At 35.7% G+C, this 24984-nt stretch overlaps 1 protein-coding gene across 10 annotated transcripts in view; it reads left to right on the top strand.

Annotated features, from left to right (window-relative positions):
• PTPN3 (protein tyrosine phosphatase non-receptor type 3) overlaps positions 1-24984 on the top strand; it is a 291839-nt gene that overhangs the window by 184760 nt on the left and 82095 nt on the right. For all 10 annotated transcript variants that reach the window (XM_074208223.1, XM_074208222.1, XM_074208224.1 and 7 more), the window contains 3 exons: positions 13618-13706; positions 17192-17255; positions 19577-19749. In XM_074208223.1, coding sequence (XP_074064324.1) covers positions 13618-13706; positions 17192-17255; positions 19577-19749 — 326 coding nt within the window. The remainder of the gene's footprint in view (positions 1-13617; positions 13707-17191; positions 17256-19576; positions 19750-24984) is intronic.

Below are 24984 nucleotides of genomic sequence, written 5' to 3'. Positions count from 1 at the left end.
TTTCTTTGTTTTGTTTCTGCCTTTGAAATGTCCATTGTATTCCAAGATAATATAGATTCCAATCAGAAGCAGATAATAAAAGAAAATTGTACCCGATACATCTTAAAGTATCACAATGAGCAAAGAACCATTGTTCATGATGTTGGAAGAATACATCATGGAAACCACTGTTTTCTATTTCTGTTCTTTCTGGTTAAAAGGAGTCTTGTATCAAGTGATCTTAGATATACCAAATGTATCATTTTATTAACTTTTTCTGTTGCCATACCTAAAAGTAATTTAGAGATTACATTACAACCACTTTCAGGCTTAAGCTCATAAACCCAGTGAATTCAACTAGTTTATATTCCTTTGTGTGTGTGTGTGTGTGTGTGTGTGTGTGTGTGTGTGTGTGTGTGTGTGTAACAGTTTCAGATGTTTCTACAAATATTGACATCTACATCTGAACTGCTCTATATTTCTCAATTCACAAAGAGCAGCATAATGCCTTCTTAGAGACTTTGTAGTGATATCTTGACTATTTTTCTTTCAATTTCTATAAATGTGGGTTTTTTCCAAATACTTCAGTTCTGTTCTCTCCTTCCCTGTCTCTCTTCTCCCACTCTATTGCCAGTTGAAAAAGGAAGAAAAGCATATCCTTCTTTCATAGATTTATAGTCAAACAAAACAAATTCTGGCATTAATCCTGTCCAAAAAAATCTTGGTCTCAATCTGTATTCTTGAATCCATTGTCTTTCTATCAGGAGATGGATAACGTGTCCCATCTTGAGTTCTCTGGAATTGTTGTTGATTGCTGTGTTGATCTGCATTCCTAAATCTTTCAGAGTCTTTGTGGTATTGTTATTATTGTATAAATTATTCTCCTGATTCTGCTCACTTAATTCTGCTTTGATTCCTACCAGTCTTCCTGTACTTCTCTGAAATATTCCCTTCAGAAAGATAGGTCTGTTAATATCATGGAAGAAAAGATTGTATTTCAAAATGTTTCATTAGGAACTTGAATCTGATTAAGACCAGAGTCTTAGGAAACAGGAACTTTTGACTTAGGCATGTCGCCTTATGTTTTAGAAATTATCTGTTCTTGGTGATAAATTATTTTCTGAGGATTTTAGCCAGTGCTATATATTTGTTCTTCTAATATGCCAAATTAAAAATATTGAACATTTGTGGTTTGGGCTTTGTCTTGAGCAATTTAAAAACCCATTTTTAAGTGCTGGTATTTATTTTATATTTGACCCCTTTAGCCACCAGACATATGTTTTTGCTCTGACTTGAGCTCTGAATTGACCATTTTAATAACCCACTTTAAACACTAGTGTTTATTTTATGTTTGCCCCCTTTAGACACTGGGAATGTTATTTTTCTATTCTCTGTGCCTACCAGTGAGATATAAATGTAGATTTTCCTCCTCCACTCTTTCCCTCCTTTAATCCATCTTTTGAACAACTGCCAGACTTCTCTTCTATATTTATAGATTTAATGCTGCTTAGAAATCATCATTTTTCTCACTTTCATTTTTCTCAACTTATCTATTCAATTACCAAATCTTTTCCTTTATCTTTTATTCAACTCTACATTCTACTCTTGTTCAGACTTTCACCACCTATGACCTGTATTGGTTGTTCTAGGCTCCTGATTTTTCCCTATCTCAGTTCTCTTCCATCTGTAGCCTATCCTTTACACAGTCACCAAAGTAGTTTTTCTGAAGTTTATGTCTGACTATATCATAACTCTTTTCATTAAACTCCCAATGATTCCCAATTATCTCTCAGATCAAATATCATTTTAAATATTAATTAATAATTAAATATTAATTTTTCTGTTTGGCATGTAAAGCTCCTTACAACTTTGTCCCAGCCTACCTTACACATTATTCCACTTCAAACTATCTGCCTTATATTTTCTCACATATAGCATTTCATTGTGTGACTTTGCACTATCTCTAAAACTTAAAACACATTCCCTTCTTACGCTCCCCTCCACCTCTTAATTTTCTCACAAATTTTATCTCAAGCATCTCTTTTAAATGAAGCCCTTTTTTCTTCTCCCTAGTTGCCATTTGTTCAGATTTTCTTATATCTGTTTTGCATGTTTTCTATGCACCTCTCTGTATGTATGCATTATCGCTAGGTGAGATTGTGAATGCTGCAATAGTAGGGACTTTGTTACTTTGGTCTTTGTAACAACTGTAACTAACACAGGAACATAGTGGAGAATTTTTAAAATGAATGTATTGCCTACCAAGACAATGTTAGTCTTCTTTACTTGATTTGCAGATCAAGGTCCTCCTCAATCTCACACCATTCTTTGTTAGCTATATCTCCTATTATCCTATCCTATCTTGTCACTACTTGCTCCAGCTACAAATTGGCTGCCTTGTCCTCCAAAGATTTTCTGTTTTCCACACCTTTTCCAACATTCTTCTATATGGTTGACAAGTCACTTCACCTCTGGGCAAGTCACATCACCTCTGTTTGCCTCAGTTTCCTCATTTATAAGATGAATATAATTCTCAGGTTTTTTGTGAGGATCAAATGAAAACAATTTCAATAAACTATATAAATTATATAAATCTTAGCTATTATCATCATTATTACTCTTTGTTTTGTTATTTTATTTTTTACTTTTCATGTATTATGTTGTAATTAACTGTATATGTGTCTTCCCTTCCCAACTCTTAGGCTATTAATGCCATGAGAGCTAGAACTATGTCTTATCTTTGTTGGTTAACAATGTGGTACAGTGAATAATGTGGTACACTGGGCAAATTATTTTTTTTCTTCTGAGTCTTTGGTTCCTCATCTGTAAAATGAAAGTGTTGAATGAGTCAAATCAAGTTAAGAAAGCATTTATTAGAAGTCTGAGATATATGGACAGTTATAATACCAAGCATTGGTGATACATAAAAAATCTGCCCTCAAGGAGCTTAGAGTCCAATACTACATACTAACAAGATTACATACAAGGTCAGTTAGGGATAATCTCAGTGGGAAAATCACATTGGCATGAAAGGACACAAGGAAAAGACTTCTCACAGAAGATGGGGTTTAACCAAGTCTTGAAGGAAACCAGAAGGCAGAAATGAAGAAGGATCATTCCAATCATGGGCAAACAGCTAGTGAAAAGGCTCAGATGTAATGTCTTGTGCAAGGAACAACCAGGAGGCTAATATCACTGGATCACAGAATATGTAGAGTAAGATGTGATAACTCTAAAAGAGTGGGAAAGGACAGAGTTAGGAAGGGTTTTAAAAATCAGTCAGAGGATGAGTTTGTATTTTTTCCAGGGCCTATCACAGCAGTCACTTAGTAAGTTTTTTGTGGAATGGATTGTAGGTATGTAAATTAAAACAAGTGTTTCTCTCCTTGCTAATTTCTGACATTCACCCCAGACATCAATTCCTACTGAGAAGTAGTAAAAGTCTTAAACCACTTTTAGAAGTTTAAGGGAACCTTCCCCTCCCCCCCATAAGGGGTTAGGAAGAGGAGGAAGTCTCAGTGACAGTAAGCAAATGGCCACAGTAAAAAAAATAGATCAACTTGCTAACATTAATTAAAATTAATGAATTGTTACATTCCCCCAAAACCTAGCAGAATCCATTTGATATTTTATGGTCCTGAATATAATGTGTATGAATAAAGAAGTCTGAAATTAGGTTTGGAATAACATGCTATGGTATTTAAGAAAATGGTGGTTTCCAACAGTAGAAGTAATATTAAAGGGAAATACATGAATGTATGTATATAAGTGTGTGTGTATGTGTGTGTAAATTATTTTTGTTTAGCTACTTTTAGTCATGTGCAACTTTTCATGACACTCCAATTTGGGGTTTTCTTGGCAAAGATATTAGAGTGCTTTGCCATTTCCTTCTGAGGCAAATAGGTTTTAAAAGATTTGACCAGGGTTCTACAGCTTCTAAGTGTCTGAGACTACAGTTGGACTTGGGAAAATGAGTCTTCCTGACCCCCCAGGTACAGCATTCTATCCACTGGGCCACCTAGCTGCCCCAAATTGGTTTATAAATATATAAATAATTATATTAGTTATCTAAAAGTCTCTTCCTAGTCTTAAATTGTGTGATTCCAGGAATTTAGATTTTTAAACACTGAATAAAATTTAAATTTTGCACACAATGCATTTAAAAGAACTGAAAGAGAAGAGTCCAGCATGCCAACCAAAGAAAACAAAAATACATAAATTTTTCCTCCAGTGCAGCTTCCAGGTGTTAGAAACTACTACATGATTTTTTCCTTCTGTTCTTAACTGGCAAACATATGAAATTATACCAAAATAGAAGTTTGTTTGAATTAAATATTTTTTCTAATTAAAGAAATGCAGGAATTATTTAATCATTCTTTGTGAAGTACTTTAATAAAATTGTTTTGTTCTGAGTATATATCTGAGATTAACTGTCTTGAAAGAAAATACATTTTTATGAAGAAATAAATGAATTTGGTACAAATGACACTCATAAGGATGGGGGCCAGATGTTTAAGATAACCCTCCTGACTGAAAGTTGATAGTAGAAAATACACTGAATGAGACACATCTTTCTATATACTATTTGAAATTTGTCTGCTAAGGCATATTCCAAAGGTTTTGTTTTTCTTTTTTGGAGGGGCAAGAAAGAAAAAATTAACATAAATTGAAGAGAAAAGAAAAAATAAAATCAAGGAGAGATCAAGGAGAGAACAAAACAAATTTTTTTTAAAGTTAACCAGTTGTGGTATCTTAGTTTCTTCTTGTCACAGGTGTCAGGATATTTTCAGATGGATGAGATTGCAACTCTAACATGGTTGTAGGTGAAACAGAAGGGCAGGTTTTACAGACATTTGCAGGGAGAAAAAGGTTTTAGGGTAATACATAAGCATTTAAATAGTGACTACTGGGTTAAATATATTTTACAAATGTCACATTTCATCTTAGCTTCTGGAGATCAGTTTAACTGTTTCAATAGATTCAGTACTCTAGACAGCTCCTGTGCTGAATGTCTGTATCTCCTGCAGAACTCTTGTCTTTTTCAGATCCCATGTTATAAGTGCCTTTCTGCCCAGCTCCTAAACAGTGGTCTAATAATTAAGTGATGAAGGGGCCTGGGCCTGGATTCTGAGCATAGATATATTTTGGCCTAATGACATCTTGGAAGTTCAGGATTAGTTTATCATAAATCATTTACATCATTGTCATTTTCCAGTATCCAGGCATTTCCGGGTCTTTGTAGCAGATTCCTTTTGTAAGTGTTAGATTAGCAGCAGTAACTACTGATAAGAATCAGAAGAACTTTGAGACAAGGCTCATGCTGGCATCCCACCAGTGTCTGTCCATAGTTCACATGCAAGTTGGCATAGGGTTCACTGATTTATTGATCTATGTAGGCTTAGTGCTCTGTTGGAATCTGTGGTTGCTATGTTTCATGATCTTCAAGTTAACAGTTAATTGACTTTAGCAGAAAAAAATATGCCTCAGATGGGGAAAGTGAATGTTAAGCTCTTCCTCTATTATTACAAAGACCATGTGGTTCCAGTCTAAGATCTGAATCAAGTCCCTGAACCCAGTGGCATATTTCAGCATTGAACCCTATCCCTGTTGCAGTTTTTGAATCTTCTATCTTGTAGACTTTTTGCCTCAAAGGTTAATTAGAGCCCTTTAGTGCTTGAGGAAATCCTGATAGGCTTTCAAAAGACCACATAGTCCAAACATTCATTTACTTAAAAGACTATTTTATAGATAACTTGACAAATGCTCACACAGAAGTCAGAAGACTCAAGGTCAAAGTATGATGTGCTTGCATCAAAAAGCAGAATCATTGAAGTACAGAGAAAAGATGAGGTGGGCAAATCTAGAAACTTCTCCATCCCAAATGTTCAAATGGACTATTTATGCCTGAACTGATATAGAACCTTCCAACTCATATTAATTAGTTACATTAGACCCCAGAATCCTGTTATCATTGGATCTCTTTGTTCAGGAAGGACAAAGCAACAACAGCCTCCATTAAAAGCAGTAATGTCCACTCTAGATGGTTAATTTTTTCTGCAAACTTAACAGAATGCTTCTTATAGTGAAATGGAGGACTGGGCCCTCTGGTGGGCTTTTAGTGAATAGGGCTTCGGAATCAAGAAGAGCTGGATTTGAATATCATCTCAGATACTTTTACTAACTGTATAATCCCAGGCAAGTCACTTGACCTCTGAACTTCATTATTCTTATCTGTAAAGGAGAATAATAGTTGTTCCTTCACAGGGTTATATGAGGCTCAAATGAGATGATTGTTTTGAGAATGTTTTGTTTGTCTTAGTTCAAAACCCCATTTGCCACCTGGTATTTTCCTTAGCTACCAACCTTTGCAGGACAGTGGATTTTTCCAGCTTGTTCATGAATTGTTCCTATAGGGTGCTATTCTTCATTATTTGCTGGTTGAGATGAATTGAACATGATCCCTTCTGCTGGAAGGGTTTGGGGTGAGATGAGTTCAGGTTTAATCAACTTAAGACTGGAGAAGGCTCTAAAACTAGGAAGTTGGTGATCTGAGTCAAGATGATTCGAGCAGAAAAGAGAATAACTTGTTTGGATTCTTACTGAGAAACCAAGGAGCAGAGCAGTGAGAAAAGAACAATTTGAGAAATGGATTGAATCCAAGAAGTTTAGAAGACAAAGGTCTAATACTTTCCAGGATCTCTGGAGTCTGGATCAGCAGCTTGGGATAAGAAGACCTTGGATTTGAGGTCTGACCTTTATTAATGATTCCTGTAATGGAGAAAATCACTTATTTTTTTCTAAGCCTGATTTTTCTCATCTGTAATATGAGGAGACTGGACTAGATTATCCCAAATCCAAACCTAGGCTTTTGTGATTCCAAGGACAGTAACTTCTCAGAGAGGTTCATAGAAACTGTTACTCAGATGAGGACCTAGGAGTTTACATTATTTTTAAAATGTCTGTTGATCAAATTGATCTTTTCAGCCTTTCCTGGGTTTCTAATGAGAATCACTTTGTCAGGCCACCCAAACACACCCAGAGATAAATCTGGATATTTAAGCCCACCAGCCTCCTATTTTTAGATGGGGCAAGGGATAATTAAACCCATCAACCTTTTATTTTTAGATGGGTTAAGGGGTCCTGACAACTTTCCTGTTTATAATCAGCCTACTTAATCATCAGGCATCAAGGTGGCACAGTGAATAAAAGTCTCCCTGGAGCCAAGAAGACCTGAGTTCAAATCCAACTTCAGATACTAGGTATATGATTCTGGGCAAGTCACTTAACCATTGTCTGCCTCATTTTCCTCATAGTAATAAGGTAATAATAGCACCTCCCTCCTGGTATTGTTGTGAGGTTCAAATGAGATAATAATTGTAACGCATTTATCACAATGCCTAGCACAAAATAAGCACTATATAAATGCCAGCTGTTACTGTAGTCCATCACTGAACTTCCTTTTATAAACATTCTAATCCAGTGCAATCTGAGATTTTAAATTATCTGAAGGGCATTTGTGCTAATTTTTAAGAAATATAAAGATAAAATGAAAGACATTTCTTGCCTTCAAGGAGCTTGCCCTCAAGGATATGTTCTGTCAATTTAATATTCTCTGGATGAGGGCCTAGGACTCAGAACAACTGGAATCCACATGATGCTTTCCTTCACCAACCATAGCCCTTTTTTTCTTACTTAAGTTCTAGTTTGTTCTTTAGAGAAATGACAGAAATTTGACTGGCATATAAACAGAATGTACCTAACTGAAACCAAACCAGAAATACCTAAAAATGAATAACTGACAGAACAAAAAAATTTCCAAAAGAAGAAGCATTTGAAAATTTCAATTTTCTGCACATTCTGCTTATTTTAACAGTCTTCTGGGTACTGAAGATATAAAAATGTTACTGTGTGAAATGGTACAACTATACAAAGCAGCTGTCAGGAAGAGACATAAAAGCTGCTGTTTCTTGAGAGGGAAAAACAACACTAAACATTAGTGTTCTTTATGTGATTTCTTTATAGCTAGAACCCTGGAATTGATTATAGTAATTTAATTTATTTATAGCCAGTCTACTTCCATAAGATTTTGAGACTACTTACATAATTAAAAATAGTGCAGCAGAGAATAATGAAGGCTACAAACAGAACAAAGACTTGTGTAAGAGGCACATGAGAAGCAAAAGCTACCAGGAAATTTGGACAATGGTAATTAACTCAACACCAAATCTAGCCCTAAGTTTTGGAGCTGACAGAGAATGAACCAAAAAAGCTGAACTCAACTGACAAAAGAAAACCCATGTTAGTTAACAGAAATCAACTTTTTCCTAGAACCAGACATAAGTTATGATTGGTTGGGTTCTTGTACCAGGTATTTTGAAGACCATATCAGACAGCAACTTCAGCTGCTTTATGACAAAAGACATGTAAACATGGGCCTGTTATTCAAATGAAAATTTTTGTATCTATTCTCTATAAAAGCTTAGCCCATAATTATATGTACTTACATTCTTATGCACATGGAAAGGGAAGGAGACCTTGTCTGATTTCCTAACTTAATACAGTAGATATAGCTTAAATAATCTTGAAAAACAGCCTGTGAAGCTCTCAGATAAAAGTTCACTTAGTTTCAACAAGCACTGATTAAATATCTTCTGTGTGCCACACTCAAGAGGTGCAGTGAATAAAGCCTAGGGTCAGGAAGACTCATCTTCCTGAGTTCAAATCTAGTCAGTCCCAGACACAAGTTGCTCCACTCTGTTTGCCTCAGTTGCCTCAACTGTAAAATGAGCTGGAGAAGAAAATGGAAAACCACTTAAGTATCTTTTCCAAGAAATTCCCAAAAAAGGATCGTAAAGCAGACACAACTGAAAAACAACTGAATCAACAAGATGTGGCATGCACATTATTAGGTACATGCTCCAGATATACAAACAAAAATGAAATAGCCTCAAAGAGCTGACATTCTATTGGGAAAAGATAACTATGTTGATGAATAAATACAAAGGAAATGCAATTTAATTTTGGAAGTGGATCAGAGAACATTAGCGACTACTGAATGGGTTGGTAGTGTTGATGGTGGTGATAGTGAAGAAAGACCTTGTATAGGAAGTGACATTGAAGCAGAAACTTAAAGGAGAGTTTGGGATTCTAAGAGACAAAGGTTAAAATGGAGAGCATTGGGGCAGCTAGGTGGCATAGTGGATAAAGCACCGGCCTTGGAGTCAGGAGTACCTGGGTTCAAATCTGTTCTCAGACACTTAATAATTACCTAGCTGTGTGGGCTTGGGCAAGCCACTTAACCCCATTTGCCTTGCAAAAACCTAAAAAAAAATGGAGAGCATTTCAAGCTTGTGGCTCAACCTGTACGAAGGGCTATAGGAGTACTGAATATGGGGAGATGGAATGTTGAGTGTGGGGAACAGCAAATAGGCCAGTTTGGCTGGAAAGTTGAATACATGATATGAGAAGTCAGTTGAAGTCAATCTGCAAATAAATTCCAGATTGTGAAGAACTTTTGGTGTTAGCTTGAGGGATTTGTATTTTATTCTAGAATAGTTCTTAACCTGGGATAACGGACCTTCCAGTGTTCTTGGTTAGATTTCATGGCATCCATAAAGGATAAGAAAAAAAAATTGCATATTTGTTTTCACTAAACTTTACCCAAATTTGAGCCTTTCCTTTACTTATTTGAAAACATTATTCCAAGAAGGAGTCCATAGGTATTACCAGACTGCTAAAGGAGCCCATGACACAAGATAAGAAACCGTGTCTTAGAAGTAACCAAAAACTTTGTCAATAAATATTTATTATGCATAGTGCTAAGCACCAGGCTACAAAGAAAGGTAAAATATAGCCTCTGGTCTCAAGGAATTGACAGCCTAATGAGAGAGATGACATGATTTCCTGGTTACCAATGGAGTAAACCAAGGATGTGTCCTTGCTCCCATTACTTTTTAGCATGATGTTTTCAGCCATGTTATCAAATGCCTTTACTGAGGATAAACATGGCCTCAAGGTCAGCTAACACACTAACAACAAATTCTTTAACTTAACTAGATGAATTCTCCAGGATTAATTCCATATAAAATACTCCTCCAGGTTGCTGAATGAATTGAAAAGTTATTGAAGACTGTCCATGTTGGATAGATAGATAGATGCCTACCAAATACAATTCACATTTTTGTTTACCTGATACTGAGCTCCTTTCAACAGTTCTTTTATAAATCTTAGGTTTTTCTGTCACATTCATTTAAGTTATATTCCCTACCTGCTTCTCTCCTACCTGAATTGCCTTCTAGATTTAAAAAGGGGGGGGAAGTTTAGCAAAACCAATCAATTCATTGTCTAGCTAATAGTTAAATAATATTGTTAATTAATACATTATTATTTAAGTGCTAGGTATAATATTATAATAGCTGTAATTAAAGATTATATATATATTATAATCAACATCTATAGATTTATATTTATGATCTCATTTGATCCTGACAGGGACACTTGAAAGGTAGATGCTATTATTATTTTACATATGTGGAAACAGACTGAGAGAGGCTGTGCCTTGTCCTTGGTCACACAGATAAATATCTGAGGCAAGATTTGAACTCAGGTCTTCCCATCTACACCATTCCATGACCATTCACCTAGCTCCCTGTCTTATGTACTGCCAATATACATGCAGTATTCTTCTGTATCCATAGTCATTAACTTTTATATCAAAGGGGAGGAAGTAGATTTTCTCAACTATTCTCTAGGACCAAACTTTGTATTTTAATTATACAGTTTTTAGTTCCAATTTATTACTCTTCACATTTTATAGTATGTATTGCTGTCTTGTTCTGATCAGGTTAGCTTGCCTCCTTTCTCACATTCCTCCAGATTCTTTAAATTTGTTTTTTCTTATGGTGGAGTAAAACTTCAATTGTTTTAATTTGCCATTCTCTGATTATTAGTCATTTGGGTCTATCTTTCACATGGTAATTTTAATAGTTTGAAATTTGGGGATCTACTCTGATTATCACCAATGGGTCATTCATATATGTACATATATATATACATATATATATATATATCTTATTAACCTCATTTATACCTTTAGATATCAGACCCTTATCAGAGGTTTTTTTCCTAATTAATGGTTTTTCTTCTTATCTTACCTAGACCTTGTATGAGCTATTCAGAGTTATTTAGCTATTCCAGGCCTCAGTTTTTTCATCTATCAAATGAGAGTTTGATCAGATGATCTCTATGGTACCTAAATCTGTATTATAATATTGTCCTGTCAGTACCCAGTTCACTAGGCCAATTATTCAATGCCCTCTTAACTTGTTTAGAACTTTACTAGAGGCAGTCAGTGGCACAGTGGATAGAATATTGGACCTGGGGTCAGAAATAACCAAGTTCCAATCTAGTTGTACTTAGTAGCTGTGTGATCTTAGAAAAGTCATTTAATTTGTTTGCTTCAACTTAACTTAAATTTAAAATGGTGGTAATAATAGTACCTATCTCCTAGGATTGTTGCAAAGATCAAATGAGAGATTTGTAAAACCATTAACTTCATGCTTTCTCCCCCTCTCTTTTCCTAATCCCCATCTTCACACTTTTGCAAATTCATTGTTCCACCTAAATTGATCTTAATTATCAGAGCTGATGATCAGCCTGCATCCTCTTGACCATTTATGTCCTGTTTGAAACTGTTGACCACCCTATCCTCCATAGATATTCTTCTTCAGGGCCATCTCCTCCATCAATGACCCCTCAGTCTCCTTAGCTGGATCATCATCCATGTCTCAAATCCACTATTTGAATGTAGCCCTAGTCTCTATCCAGGATCTTCTTATCTTTTCTCTTCATACTGTCATTTGGTCATCTCATCAGTTGCCATCAGTTTCAATTATGCAGATGACTCCCAAGTTGATATATCTAATCTACTAATCTCTAACCTCATATCACCAGCTGTTCTTGAAGTATCAAATTCATCATATCCAAAACAATATTCATTATCTTTGTCCTGAGATCGACCTTCTTTCAGACTTTTATTTTTCTTGACTCCTTTTTCTCCCTCTGCTATAGCTCCTTTCTCCAACCTTTCCCCTTAGCATAGCCCTCACCATCTTAGTTCAGATCTTTATCATCTCAATCTCATTAGTGTAGTGAGGCTCTAAGAGGCTTCCCTGCCTCAAGCTTTTTTTCGGTGGGCTTTTGTTGTTGCTATGTTGTTTTTTGTATTCTGGTCCATCCTTCTCAAGATACTAAAGCGATTTTCCTTAAGTACAGTTTTATTAGGTTATTCTTCTACTTAATAAATCATTACAGCTCCTTGTTGCTACTGTTTAGTTTTAAAGTCCTTCACAACTTGACCTCAGACTATCTTTCCAGCCTTATTGGATGTTGTTCTCTCATATACTTATTTCTGTTCCTCTCACACAGAATGTCATCTTCTATCTGTGTTCCCTTACAGTGATTAGCCCTTTCCCCTCACCTCAGGCCTGAAATAGACCATTTCTTCACTTCTGTCTCGTAAAATCTATCTTTTCCTTCAAAAAACTGTCCAAGCATCACTTCCTACATGAATCCTTCACATTCTAGTGTCATCCTAACTTAACCATCATATTTAACTTGTTCTAGTTTCATCATGTGACTCTTTGTGACCCCATTTGCAGTTTTCTAAGCAGAGATACTATAGTGGTTTGTCATTTTTCTTCTCCAGCTCTTTTTATAGATGAGGAAAGTAAGGCAAATGGGTGAAGTGATTTGCCCAGGGTCACACAGCTAGTAAGGGTCTGAGGTGTTTGAGTGAAGAAGAGTCTTCCTGACTCCAGGTCTGATACTCTTACCTACTGAACCACCTTGTCTTTATTCTTTATGCATTCATTCTATATGTATTTTTATGTACTTGCCTGTGCTTACTATAAAGTATAAGCCCTTTGAGGGATGAGGGCTATTGCATTTTTTCTATATTCCTGACTTACTGTTATTAACTATAAAAATGAACAAAACTGCACTGTTCCTTTCAAAACAGATTTCTTGGACATAACGCATCTGATAGACTTCAAACTCGGGGTTTTTCATTTAAATGTCCTTACAGCAATATCTTTAAAGACCACAAGGTGGTGTTTCACTCCATGAAATTCTGCAAGGCGACTCAATCTGTTTTTGCCTGTTTTTGTTTTTTTTTGTGACTTGCTTCCTTTTTCAGCTCTCCTGTTTTTCTTCTCCATCAAAACAAAACAAAACAGTTTCCCTATATGTCAAGTAATACCATTGGACTCAAAGATTCAGTAAACATCTTTTAAGTAAGGCAGTGTAGTCAAAGATGATATAAAGAGTTCCTACCTTCAAGATGTTTAAATTATTAGGTCTCTGTATCTCTAAATCATCTAGATTTTCTATCTGAGAATGTCAGAAAGAATGGAGCCTGTGATTATTCTCAGTTCCAGAATGTGTCAGTAGGATTTAAAGGGTAGAAGTAGGGATATTCTGACTTTTTCCTTTAACTCTTGCTGTTTTCAGTAGTGACTTTTTCTACAGTGTGTTAATGTTTAAGTCACTATTTGTAAATGTGTAGAATGTTTCAAATTAAAGACATTCCTAATCTTGACTTGAATTGCTTTTTACTACTATGATATATTCTTTTTATAGGATCTACATAATTTAGATCTGATGATTGGAGTTGCTGCAGCCGGCATTGCTGTCTACCGCAAACATATTTGCACAAGTTTCTATCCTTGGTAAGATGAATTCATTTCTAATTATTTTTTAAATTATACTTCGAAGTGTGTGCTGAACTTTAGAAGCATTTTTATCTGTTAATTAAAATTGTACTTCTTACAAAAAGTAAAGAAGTTTCTTACTGTAACTTTCAACCTCTTTACCAGTCAAACTTTTTCTAGATCAAATAATCAAAAGTTTTTATTGATTACTTCTATTTGACTTGGCAAACCATAACACAGTCTTAAGGATTTTCCTGTCCAATCCAATTAATCTCTATTAAGCATTTAATTTTCACAAGACATTGATTTTTTAGTTACCTGGAAACCAAACAAAGAGATAATCTTTGCTTTTAAGGTGTTTCCTTTTTATTGGAGGGGAGTAACATGTATATACATAAGAAAATAGTTGATTGTTTGAGAAGGGAGAAAGTACTAGAGACAGCTGGAAGAGGTCAAGGAAGGCTTCCTGTAGGAGAAACTGAGTGTTGAAGAAATGAGAAGCAAAAAGAATGTATACTCCTTAGGCCTGAGACTTGAAGACCATAGTTTAAGTAACAACAAATAGGATAATTTTATCAAAATATAGAGGGATGACAAGCCTTGAGCGAGAGGCTGCAGGCAGATTGTGATTGGTTTTAAATGCTGGGCTAAGAAATTTGTATTTTATCCTAGAAATCATAGAGAGCTACTGAAATTCCTTTATCAAGAATTTATCAGACTTAGATTTTTGGGCATGTGGAGTAAAGAGGGAAAATAAAAGCTGAAAGTACAGTTAGGAGTGGATATAGTCCAAGGGAGAGGCCATGAGGGCTAAGTAAGTGAAGAAAAGGGGGCAAGTATAGATGTGAAGATTGATGAAGTTATGTCAATAAATTAGATTGGGGGTTGGGGTTGATTGAAGGAGAGAACATCAAATGATACCAAGTAAACCTCAGTGTCTCATGAAAATAGTAAAATCTGAAGAAGGGATGGAATGAATGGGAAAGATAAAATTTTTGACATCTTGAATTAGAGATTCTTGAAGGACATCCAGATGGTATTGTTCAAAAGGAAACTGGTAAACTCTAATCCTACACTGTCAGCTACTTTCTGATTATCACCTATATGACACCAATATTCTAAACTCAGCACTTTATAAATGAAATTCAGGGGTGGCTAGGTGGCTCAGTGGATAGAGCACTGGCCCTGGAGTCAGGAGTACCTGGGTTCAAATCCGATCTCAGACACTTAATAATTACCTAGCTTTGTGGCCTTGGGCAAGCCACTTTAACCCCATTGCCTTGCAAAACAAAACAAGACAAAAAAAACTTTAAAAAAAACCCGAAATTCAGTATCTTCTCTTCTAACTTGGATCCTACAAACTTCCCAGTTTCTGTTGATGCAATTTTCTTGTCACTTCAGTTTTCAACTTCAGTATCATACTGACCTCTTCTCTTTCCCTCTCCCACAGATCAATTGCTAAGTTTTGTCATTTCTATCTCTACCACCCCTCACATCTGCCCCCTTATGTCTACTTGGATTGTCATTGTCCTAGTTAAAAACCCTCATTATCTCTCGCTTAGTTTATTATAATAGCTTTTAAAAAAACTTTTAAAAAATGTATTTTTGACATTCTTTTTATATTTTGAGGTCTAAATTCTATCCCTCTCTTTCACCCCCTCTCTACCCACTGAGAAGGCAAGTAATATGATATCAATTATACATAAAAATCATGCAAAACATTTTCTTATTAGCCATATTGCAAAAAATAGCAAAAATGAAATAAAATGAATGAAAAAAATCATCCTCCAGTTTGCATTCAGAATTCCATCAGTTCTCTGAAAGTGGATGTCATTTTTTTATAATGAATCCTTAGGAATTCTTAGATTATTGTATTGAATCATCATTACAACATTGCTGTTTCTATGCATGGTGATCACCCCCCATTAATTCCTATAGTTCTTCCCTGTTTTTTCTAAAATCATCCTACTTGTCATTTCTTATAGCAAAATAATATTCCATTCAGATCACATAGTTAAGTCATTCCCCAAATGATGGGCATCCCCTCAGTTTCTAATTCTTTGCCACCAAAACAAGAGCTGTTACAAATATTCTTGTACATATATATGCTTTTTCTTTTATTTCTTTGAAATACAACAGATCCAGTAGTGGTATTAATGGATCAGAGTATGCAGAGTTTTTTGGCCTTTAGGTCAGAGTTCAAAATTGTTCTCCAGAATGGTGGAATTAGTTCATAATTCCACCAACAGTACATTAGTGTATGTTTTATAGTGGCTTTTTAATTGGTCTTCTCTAATCCATCTTCTACATAACTCCAAAAAGTAATATTCTAAGGCAGAGTTTGCATCCTTCCCTGCTCATAAATTTTGCATAGTCCCTTATTACCTCATGATAAAATAGAAACACCTCTGCTTGGCATTTAAAGCCCTTCCCTACCTAAGAGCAATTGATCATTCAAGATTTTATTTCAAATTACTCACCTTCATGTACTTTTTCTTACAAAATAGGCTACTTTAAGTTGCTCTTTGAATTTAGCATTCCTGATCCAGATCTTCATTATTGATGTCTTCTATGCCTTTTCCTTTCTGCCTGTCAGAATCTTCTCCTGCATTGGACCCAATTCAGGTGCTACTTCTTTAATGAAACCTTGCAAACCTCCCAGCAGTGTTTTCTCTTTACAACTAACCTCTCAGCAGACTCTGGAGGTCACAATCTCTTTGGTTTCTCTTTTTGGTTTCCCATTGTATAGTTCACAAAATAGGTTATTAATAAATATTCATTTAATTGAAGAATTTCTATTGTAATAATAGCATTTATAAGGCACTTTGAGGTTTGTGAAACTATTGCAATAATATTACCTCATCTGATTCTCACAACAACCATGGAAGATATATGCTATTATTATCCCTATTTTTATCAGTTGAGAAAACTGAGGAAGAAAGAGGTTAAATGACTTATGATACAGCTAAGTGTCTAAGGTTGGATTTAAATTCAGTTCATACGATTCTAGGTCAAGCTCTCTATCCACAGTACTAAGTGAACCGTAGTATAACGGAAAGGACTTTGGTCATAGAGTTGGGTGATTTGAGTTCGAATCCTACCTCTAATATTATTTTTTGTTTCCTGGAAAAATCATTTATACTCATTTGAAAAGGGGGAAATTGATGCTTATTCTCACTTCCTACTGAATTGGTGACTAAAGTGTTCTCAAAACTTTCTAGCCCTCAATAAATGTGAGTTAGGGATCTCATGGAGAAGAGCATTTTATTTAATGCTCACTACTGGTAATTTGAAGTTTATTTTTCATTAAAACTTAGTGGGCAACTTTACTGTCTACTTTTATTCACCTTTGGGTACTGTTAACTAAGATGTTATTGCTTCTGCCATTGTTCAGTTGAAATCTCTGGAAAGTGGAAAGTCTTTCATTTATTTTGCAAAGTGCTAATGTCATGAGGCTTGTGATTTTGTTTGCACTGACAAATGCAGCTGTCTGTTTTTTATAGGGTGAACATCCTAAAAATCTCCTTCAAAAGAAAAAAGTTTTTTATACATCAGCACCAAAAGCATGTAAGTAGATCTTTTATTTTGCTTTTTTGTGTGTCTTTGGTTGTTCTTTCAGCATTAGTTATTCAGATACTGTTAAGTTATTGTCTGTCTAGATTAGGTTGTTACTCCTCAAACCAAAGAACTCTAAAGTCATTCCTTCTTTCTGGACCTCACTTTGGACTTTAAGATGAAAGATCTGATCTGAACTCCCTCCAGCCTTCCTTTAACTTTGACCTTCTGTCATCCTATGAAATTCAGGGTTATTGGGTACCATTGTGTCTGGAGCTCCCTCCCTCCCTCCCTCCCGTTCTTTGCATCTTAGCTTCCTGGACTTCCTTCATGTCTTAATTTAAGTCTCACCTTTAGCATGAAACCTTTTCCTATTTAATAGGGTCTTTCTGAAACTACTCTCAATTTATCTTGCATATCTATCTTGTTTGGGGGACAGCTATTTGGTACAGTGAATAGAGCACTGGGTCTGAAATTAGAAGGAACTGAGTTCAAATCCAGCTTCCAACATTTACAATCTATGTGACTGTGGACAAGACACTTCACCCTGTTTGCCTCAGTTTTCTCATCTGTAAAATGAACTAGAGAAGGAAAAACCACTCCAGTGTCTGTCAGGAAAACGCCAAAAGGTGTCACAAAGATTTGGGTACAACCAAAAATGATTAAACAACAGCGTATCTTGTTTGTACATAATTGTTCTCATATTGTCTCTGCCCTCATCAGATGATTATCTCCAATTTTCTCAGTGTTCAGCACAATGCTTAACACCTAATGGGTGCTTAAGCTCTGGTGGGCTGACTGACTGACAAATTTGGTTAGCACTATCAGTCCTTTCCTATTACAGCTTTTTCCATCCTTCCTGGTATCATATGATCACCATTCTTTTTCTCTCAGCATCTGTCTCTCACATTACATCATTTTTTTCAAGTCTAGTAACATTTCTTAGATCTCCCACCTTGGATAAATAAGCCACAGAACAAGTTCTGACATAAGCAAAATAGAGGAAATATGATATTATATCTTTTTTGTTTTCAATTTAAAAAGTTTAACATTCATATGCAAGAAAACACATATGGGGATTTTTCTGTGTATAAATATTTGCCTCACTTATTATACACATACCATTTGTTTCCTCTGTTATACAGACACACAAACATGCCAATATATGGAATTTTCATAATACAGAAATTACTATCATTGATTCTCTCTCTCTCTCTCTCTCTCTCTCTCTCTCTCTCTCTCACACACACACACACACACACACACACACACACACACTTTAAATGGATCCACTAGCTTGGGTCTATCCATCTTCTTTTTTTGAGTCTATCAGTCTTAAGCAAAGTTTTCTACACATACCATTTGTTTCCTCTATTATACATACACATACACCCACACCCACACATGCACGCATGCCAATACATGTGGAACTCCCACAATACAGAGATTATTTATCATTCCTCTCTCTGTCTCTCTCTCTCTCTCTCTCTCTCTCTCTCTCTCTCTCTCTCAGTGGATCCACTAGCCTGAGTCTAACAGTTTTAAGCAAAGCTTTTTTTCCCCATAATCATTTGGGAATATGAAGTTGATTACTTGTATAAAAGGTAGTTGGGTTTCAGCTTACAGATCTCATATACTTGAATCCCACATGGCAGAGTTGTGCCACGCACTTTGATCAAACTGTTGAGAATATGACTACAAACAGAGAAAGACAGCTTCTGCCATCAGAGAGCTTACATTCTAAAGAGAGAAGATAGTACTTAAAAGGGAGCTTCCTGGGGATAGGAGGATGAGGAACAAGATAGGGAAAGTTCTGTGGAGATGAGTCAGGAATGCAGCCTGGAGAGCAACGAACACCTGGTTGGTTTGGGCCTTCTATTTAAAATACAGTTTCTGGGATTAACCAGTCTATCAGAGAGAGAAACTTTAGGGGCAGGGGGTATTTCCATTGTAAATAGTAAGTTTCCAGGTTGAAGAAGTTTCTTTGGCCTGGTAGAGAAAGTCCCAAGAAGAGTTAGGGGTATGACCTGGAGAAAAATGAAAGGAAATGCCACTTTACTATTTCATCATCTTCAGTGGTCCTGGAGGTTCTGTTGTCTTTTAATTTAAAGAAAACAAACCTAAAAGTATGAAAATGGTGTTATTTTTGTTTTTGGCCTTCCCTCCAAAAATTTAAAGTGTTTGTTTTACTTGTTGATACAGTGCATAGTGTTATCAATTCTTACCTATTTGGAAGTAATTACATTAGTAACTGAAATGTTTTACCAATATTATTATTATTGTTAGCAGTAGCATTGTTGTACAGACTAAATCAACATTGTTTTCCCCTTCAGGATGAAGCCAGAGAGCACATAATTGCCTTCAATATGCTAAATTATAGATCTTGTAAAAATTTATGGAAATCCTGCGTGGACCACCATACATTTTTTCAGGCAAAGAAAACAATAGCTCGTGAAAAAAATATTCTAGCTCATTACTGGACATTAGGTTCTAAAAATCCCAAAAAGTGAGTACACTTTATTGATTTTTTTAAAGTTATAAAAAGTGGACTGTTTATAATGTGTTATTTCCATCACTGGATAAACGAAAATCTAGGGAAACCTTAGCCACAGCATCTCAAAATCTGATTTTGGAAATCTCCTAGCAAATCTCCTTTTGCTTCCAGCTTGCTCATTTCCCTGGCATGCCCACTCCACACTTTGCCAAGATTTTCATCTAATCAGGAAAGCAATGATCCTTCCTTCTCCATCCAAGGGCTTTCTCAACAGGAGTCTTCCTTTTCTGTCTCCCTGACAAGGGATCTTAAGGCTCTGGGAAAATAGAAAGTGTTTCTTTCTCACAAAAAGGTTGGGAGAAGCTTACAGTGATTGCAGTAACCTTACTCTTTGGGATGGGGGAATGGTTTGAATGTTATTTTTTAAATTACATGTGAAGATAGTTTTCAGCATTTTTCTTTTTGTAAGTTTTTGAGTTCCACATTTTTCTATTTCCTTCCTTTTCCTCCCCTCTCCCCATGACAGTGAGTAATCTCATACATATTATATGATTATATATTTCCATATTAGTCATATTATGAAAGAAGAATCAGAACTAAAGGGAAAAACCATAATTTTTTTTAAAAAAGCAGTTTTAAAAAATGAATATAGCATGCTTTGGTTTGCATTCAGACTTCATAGTTTTTTTCCTCTGAATATGGATGGCATTTTCCATCATGTCTTTTAGAATTGTCCTTGATCACTGAACTGCTCAGAGGACCTAAGCCCATCATAGTTGATCATCACGCAATATGAAATAACTTCTCTTCTCTGGGTGTATGAGGAATTTGTGTCCATTCCTGTGGCATAGATACAAAGAATGGGAACAGTCATACTTAACCCTAATAGGATAGTCTTGGGACTCAATGACCTTGCAGTTCTGAAGAATACTCTGTAAATATTGGCAGTCTATCTAAGGACTGAGAGTGCACAGTTTGGGATTGACATTGCTGGTTTCACTGGGGAGACTTGGCTGGTTGGAAGCTGATGGCTCATTATTCTGAGAGAAGCCCCATCAAAGCGAGACTGGTGCTTCCACACCAAACTGAAAACACACTGAAAGGAATCACTATTGGACCAAGGGTGACAGGATTAGAAAAGATTGTGGTAGGCTAGACCAATAAGATAAATTTAATAAGATGAAATATAATAGAGATAAATATAGTCATGGGATTATAGATTTAGGTATAGACAGGTCCTTAGAGACCATCCACCCCATTCCCATGTTGTTATATTATTGTGGAATTATAGAAACTAGGTCCCAAAAAGGGTGAGGGATTTTCTCAGTCTTAAATGGGGAGATGACAGTGATAGGATTTGAACCCAGGTTCTCAAATGCCAAAGCCAAGCTCATATCATCATACCATAAAATGGAAGTTTCCTGACTGGATATGACCTGTGTTGTTTTTTTTTCCTACTATTCACTTCTGATTTCTGGTCATTTAAAGGACGTGCTCTTGTTCTGATACAGGGCTCACTTATCATTGGCAAAAAGCAAGTTCTACCATTCAGTCCCAGGCAATTTGGAGAGTTGTCAGTTTGGAAATAGAACTCTAGTAGGGAAGTAGTAATCATTTGGGCAGCTGAGCTATGTCCAGTCTTACTTTTGAGAATAGATCCCTTTTCCCTTGCTTGTAGAAACTACAGTTGAACAGAGATGAGGAAAGCCCTGCTATCCCTGGAAATCACAAGGAGGGTCAAGTGTCCCCGAAAAAAACCCACCCAAACTCATTCATTCTCTCTTTCTCTGTCTCTGTCTCTGTCTCCCCCCCCTCATTTCTTGTGCCCCCCCAGCCACTATGAAGGATGACATTTCCCAGATTCTACAACATTGATGCAGCCTCACCCTTACACTTCACAGCAATCATACTCCAGAAATTTGTCCTCATTTTCACACAAAGACAAGCAGGTAGATTAATAGATCTCTTCTGGCCCTGATAAGCCATTTGTGCATTGATTTAGATTGCTAATGGTAGAGGAGAGGCCGGGAGTGTTCACCAATGTGCCCTTATTCAGAATCCTCTTTCTGTTTCCATATTGACTTCATTGCCTGTCATTGCATAGTGAGCATAGATTTTGCTGAATAACTTGTGGCTTCAATTGCTTCCTCTTTGATTTCCGAGTTCCCTTTTCACTGATGTGATTGAAAGTCACCTTTTTTAAGCATGAGTTACTGTTTAGCTTTGTCTGTAACCATAGCTGCAGGTGGTAAATAGTGGAGGACCCTGGGCTAAATGCATGCTAAACCCTAGGAGATAATCTGGAAAGTGTATTTTGGGGAGAGTGGAGAGTGTGAAGTGGGAGGGAAATCCCTGATGGCAATGCTTTTTCAGTCATTTGCCATATTTTGAAAAAAGTGAAATGAAGGATGTGTAACTGAGTGACCTTTACACCCAGATACTATGCTTGTCTCCATGAAATTGCTTACTGAATCAAAGGGCTAATATTATATCCTTTTCCCAAAGGATTTCCTTTTCCTCCAGAAAATCTTGTTTATATTTATTTTGTGCCATTTGGCTTCTCAGCATTATTTCTGCATCACTAACTTAATATTCTATATTGACCTCTTTAATCATAGAACAGTTACACCTAAGCATCCTTAGGAACCATGGTGCCCCCTTTTTAAAGCTTGGGGAAAAAAATCTCAGAGAGGTGATGTGATTGATTTGTTTAAAGTCACCTAATCAGTCAGTGGCAGAAGGTAACACTAATGAAAAGTAACACTGAGACCTCCTGACTGCCCTAGCTCTTCTTCAAGGGTGATTGCCACCTTTTGTGTCAACTTCAATATGTTCACATTATTTGTTTTTTACTAAAATTGTAAAGGTATGGAATCAGTCATTTGTATCATCCAGTAGTGTATGCTAGGATATTTATGGGGGATACTTCAATTTATTGCCTACAGAATTACTGTCAGAAGTATCTATGAAATCAGGTCCTGATTTTCTATAACTTTTCTTAACAAAACTCCATAACCAAAGAATATTATAAGGTATATCTTTAATGCTACTCTGAGATGAAAATTACCATATAGTGACTGTGTTGATGATCACTTTTCTAATTCAGTTTCTTTTGTAGTAACATGTTATATTCTGAATAAAACACCCTGACCATCAGTGAAGTTGGTGGTACAGCTGGAGATAGTAATAAGTACCGGAAGATGCTAACCTTACTTCCACAGTGAGAGCACTACAATTTCTCAGCAATATAATAGCTTCTCTATCCTAAGGCTCATCTCTCATTAGGAAATAATCCTTAATGGAAAGTTAAAATGATGGTAGAACCAAAGATGTCTTTGTCTTCCCTTTTACTTGTAATCTTTTAGTTCTGGGGAAACAAGTGGCATGTGGAAAAGTACCATGATAATGAAATTTTCTAATCACCAAAGGTGATGCTGTAGCATTGGCATTATGTGAGATGAGTTCATCTTCCTTTGTTCACTTAGTTAATAGTAACTCACATTCATAAAATCACTTCTCTCATAGGGCAATTATAAGAATTGAATGAGATAACATATGCACAACATTATGCAGATCTTAACTATTTAGATTGTAAATAGAGTGGTAGATGTGGAGTCAAGAAATCCTAAGTTCAAAACCTAACTCAGATATTTATTGTGCAATAATTCTGATTAAGTCACTTAACCTTTGTCTGCCTCAGTATTCTCATCTATAATGTGGGGACAGTAATAATAAAAATAATAATAATATCTAACTCCCAGGGTAGTTGTGAGGATAAAATGAAGAAATATTTGTAACATTTAAGAATTTTATAAGTTAATTTTATATAATATTTAATATATAATAAAATATTTATAAAAGTGCTTTGGCAAACCTTAAACTTATATATAAATACTAGCTATTATCCTCAAAGGAAATTTTATAATTTGCAAAGCATTTTTAACACTCTGTGAAGTAAGTGGTTTGTTATTAACCTCATCTTACAGGTGAAGAAACTGAGATTTAGATTGCTTCAATAACATGATCCCCTAGGACAGTCATGTGACAAAAAGACAAATATTTATTGACTTTCTGATTGTTTAAGCTTGGCCACATGGCTGAGGAAGACTTTACTGAGATCCCTACATAACTATTTCTTTAAGGGCACTGAATTTACCTCTACTAGAGTAGGACTTTAACAATCATCATACAACTGTACTACTCTCATCAATATCATCCTGCCTTGTTCTCACTGCTTGAGATAGAGGCCTTTCTATTACATTGTTTGAGGAAGCAATAGTAATTAATAAATCTTTTTAAAGTACTAGGTAGGTGGCTTGAAATCATGAAGTCTCATCCTCTTGAATTAAAATTCGGATTCAGACACTTACTAGGTCACTTAATGCTGTTTGCCTCAGTTTCTCATCTGTTTTTTTTAGAAAGATTTTATTTATTTTGAGTTTTACAGTGTTTCCCCTATTCTTGCTTCCCTCCCCCTATCCCCTACAAAAGGCAGTCTGTTAGTCTTTACATTATTTCCATGGTATGCATTGATCTAAATTGAATGTGATGAGAGAGAAATAGCCTTAAGGAAGAAAAATAAAGTATAAGAGATCGCAAAACTATGTAATAAGATAATGGGGTTTTTCCCCTAAATTGACGGTAATAGTCTTTGGTCTTTGTTCAAACTCCATAATTCTATTCTCCATCACAGATAGCCCAAAATTGTCCCTGATTGTTGCACTGATGGAATGAGCAAGTCCTTCAATTTTGATCATCACTCCCATGTTGCTGTTAGGGTATACGATGTTTTTCTGGTTTTGCCCATCTCTCTCAGCATCAGTTCATGAAAATCCTTCCATGCTTCCCTGCATGGGAAGGGGTGAGGTGGTACTTCAGAGATGCTTAAATTTTCATTTCTCTAATAAGTAGTTATTTAGAGCAGTTTTTCAAATGATTATGGATCACTTTGATTTCTTCATCTGTAAATTGCCTTTGCATATCCTTTGACCATTTGTCAATTGGGGAATGACTTGTTATTTGGAAAATTTGACTCAGTTCTCTGTTTTAGAAATGAGTTCTTTGTCAGAAATACTAATTATTAAATTTGTTTCCCAATTTACTACATCTCTTTTAATCTTGGTTACAGTGGTTTTGTTTGTGCAAAAGCTTTTTTTAATTTAATGTAAATAAAATTATCTAGTTTGTTTTTAATGATGTTCTCCATCTCTTCCTTGGTCATAAACTGCTTCCCTTTCCATAGATCTG

Source organism: Macrotis lagotis, chromosome X (genome assembly GCF_037893015.1).
Source record: "Macrotis lagotis isolate mMagLag1 chromosome X, bilby.v1.9.chrom.fasta, whole genome shotgun sequence".
In the NCBI taxonomy this organism is placed as follows: Eukaryota; Metazoa; Chordata; class Mammalia; order Peramelemorphia; family Peramelidae; genus Macrotis; species Macrotis lagotis.
This window is presented reverse-complemented; position numbering and strand designations above follow the sequence as displayed.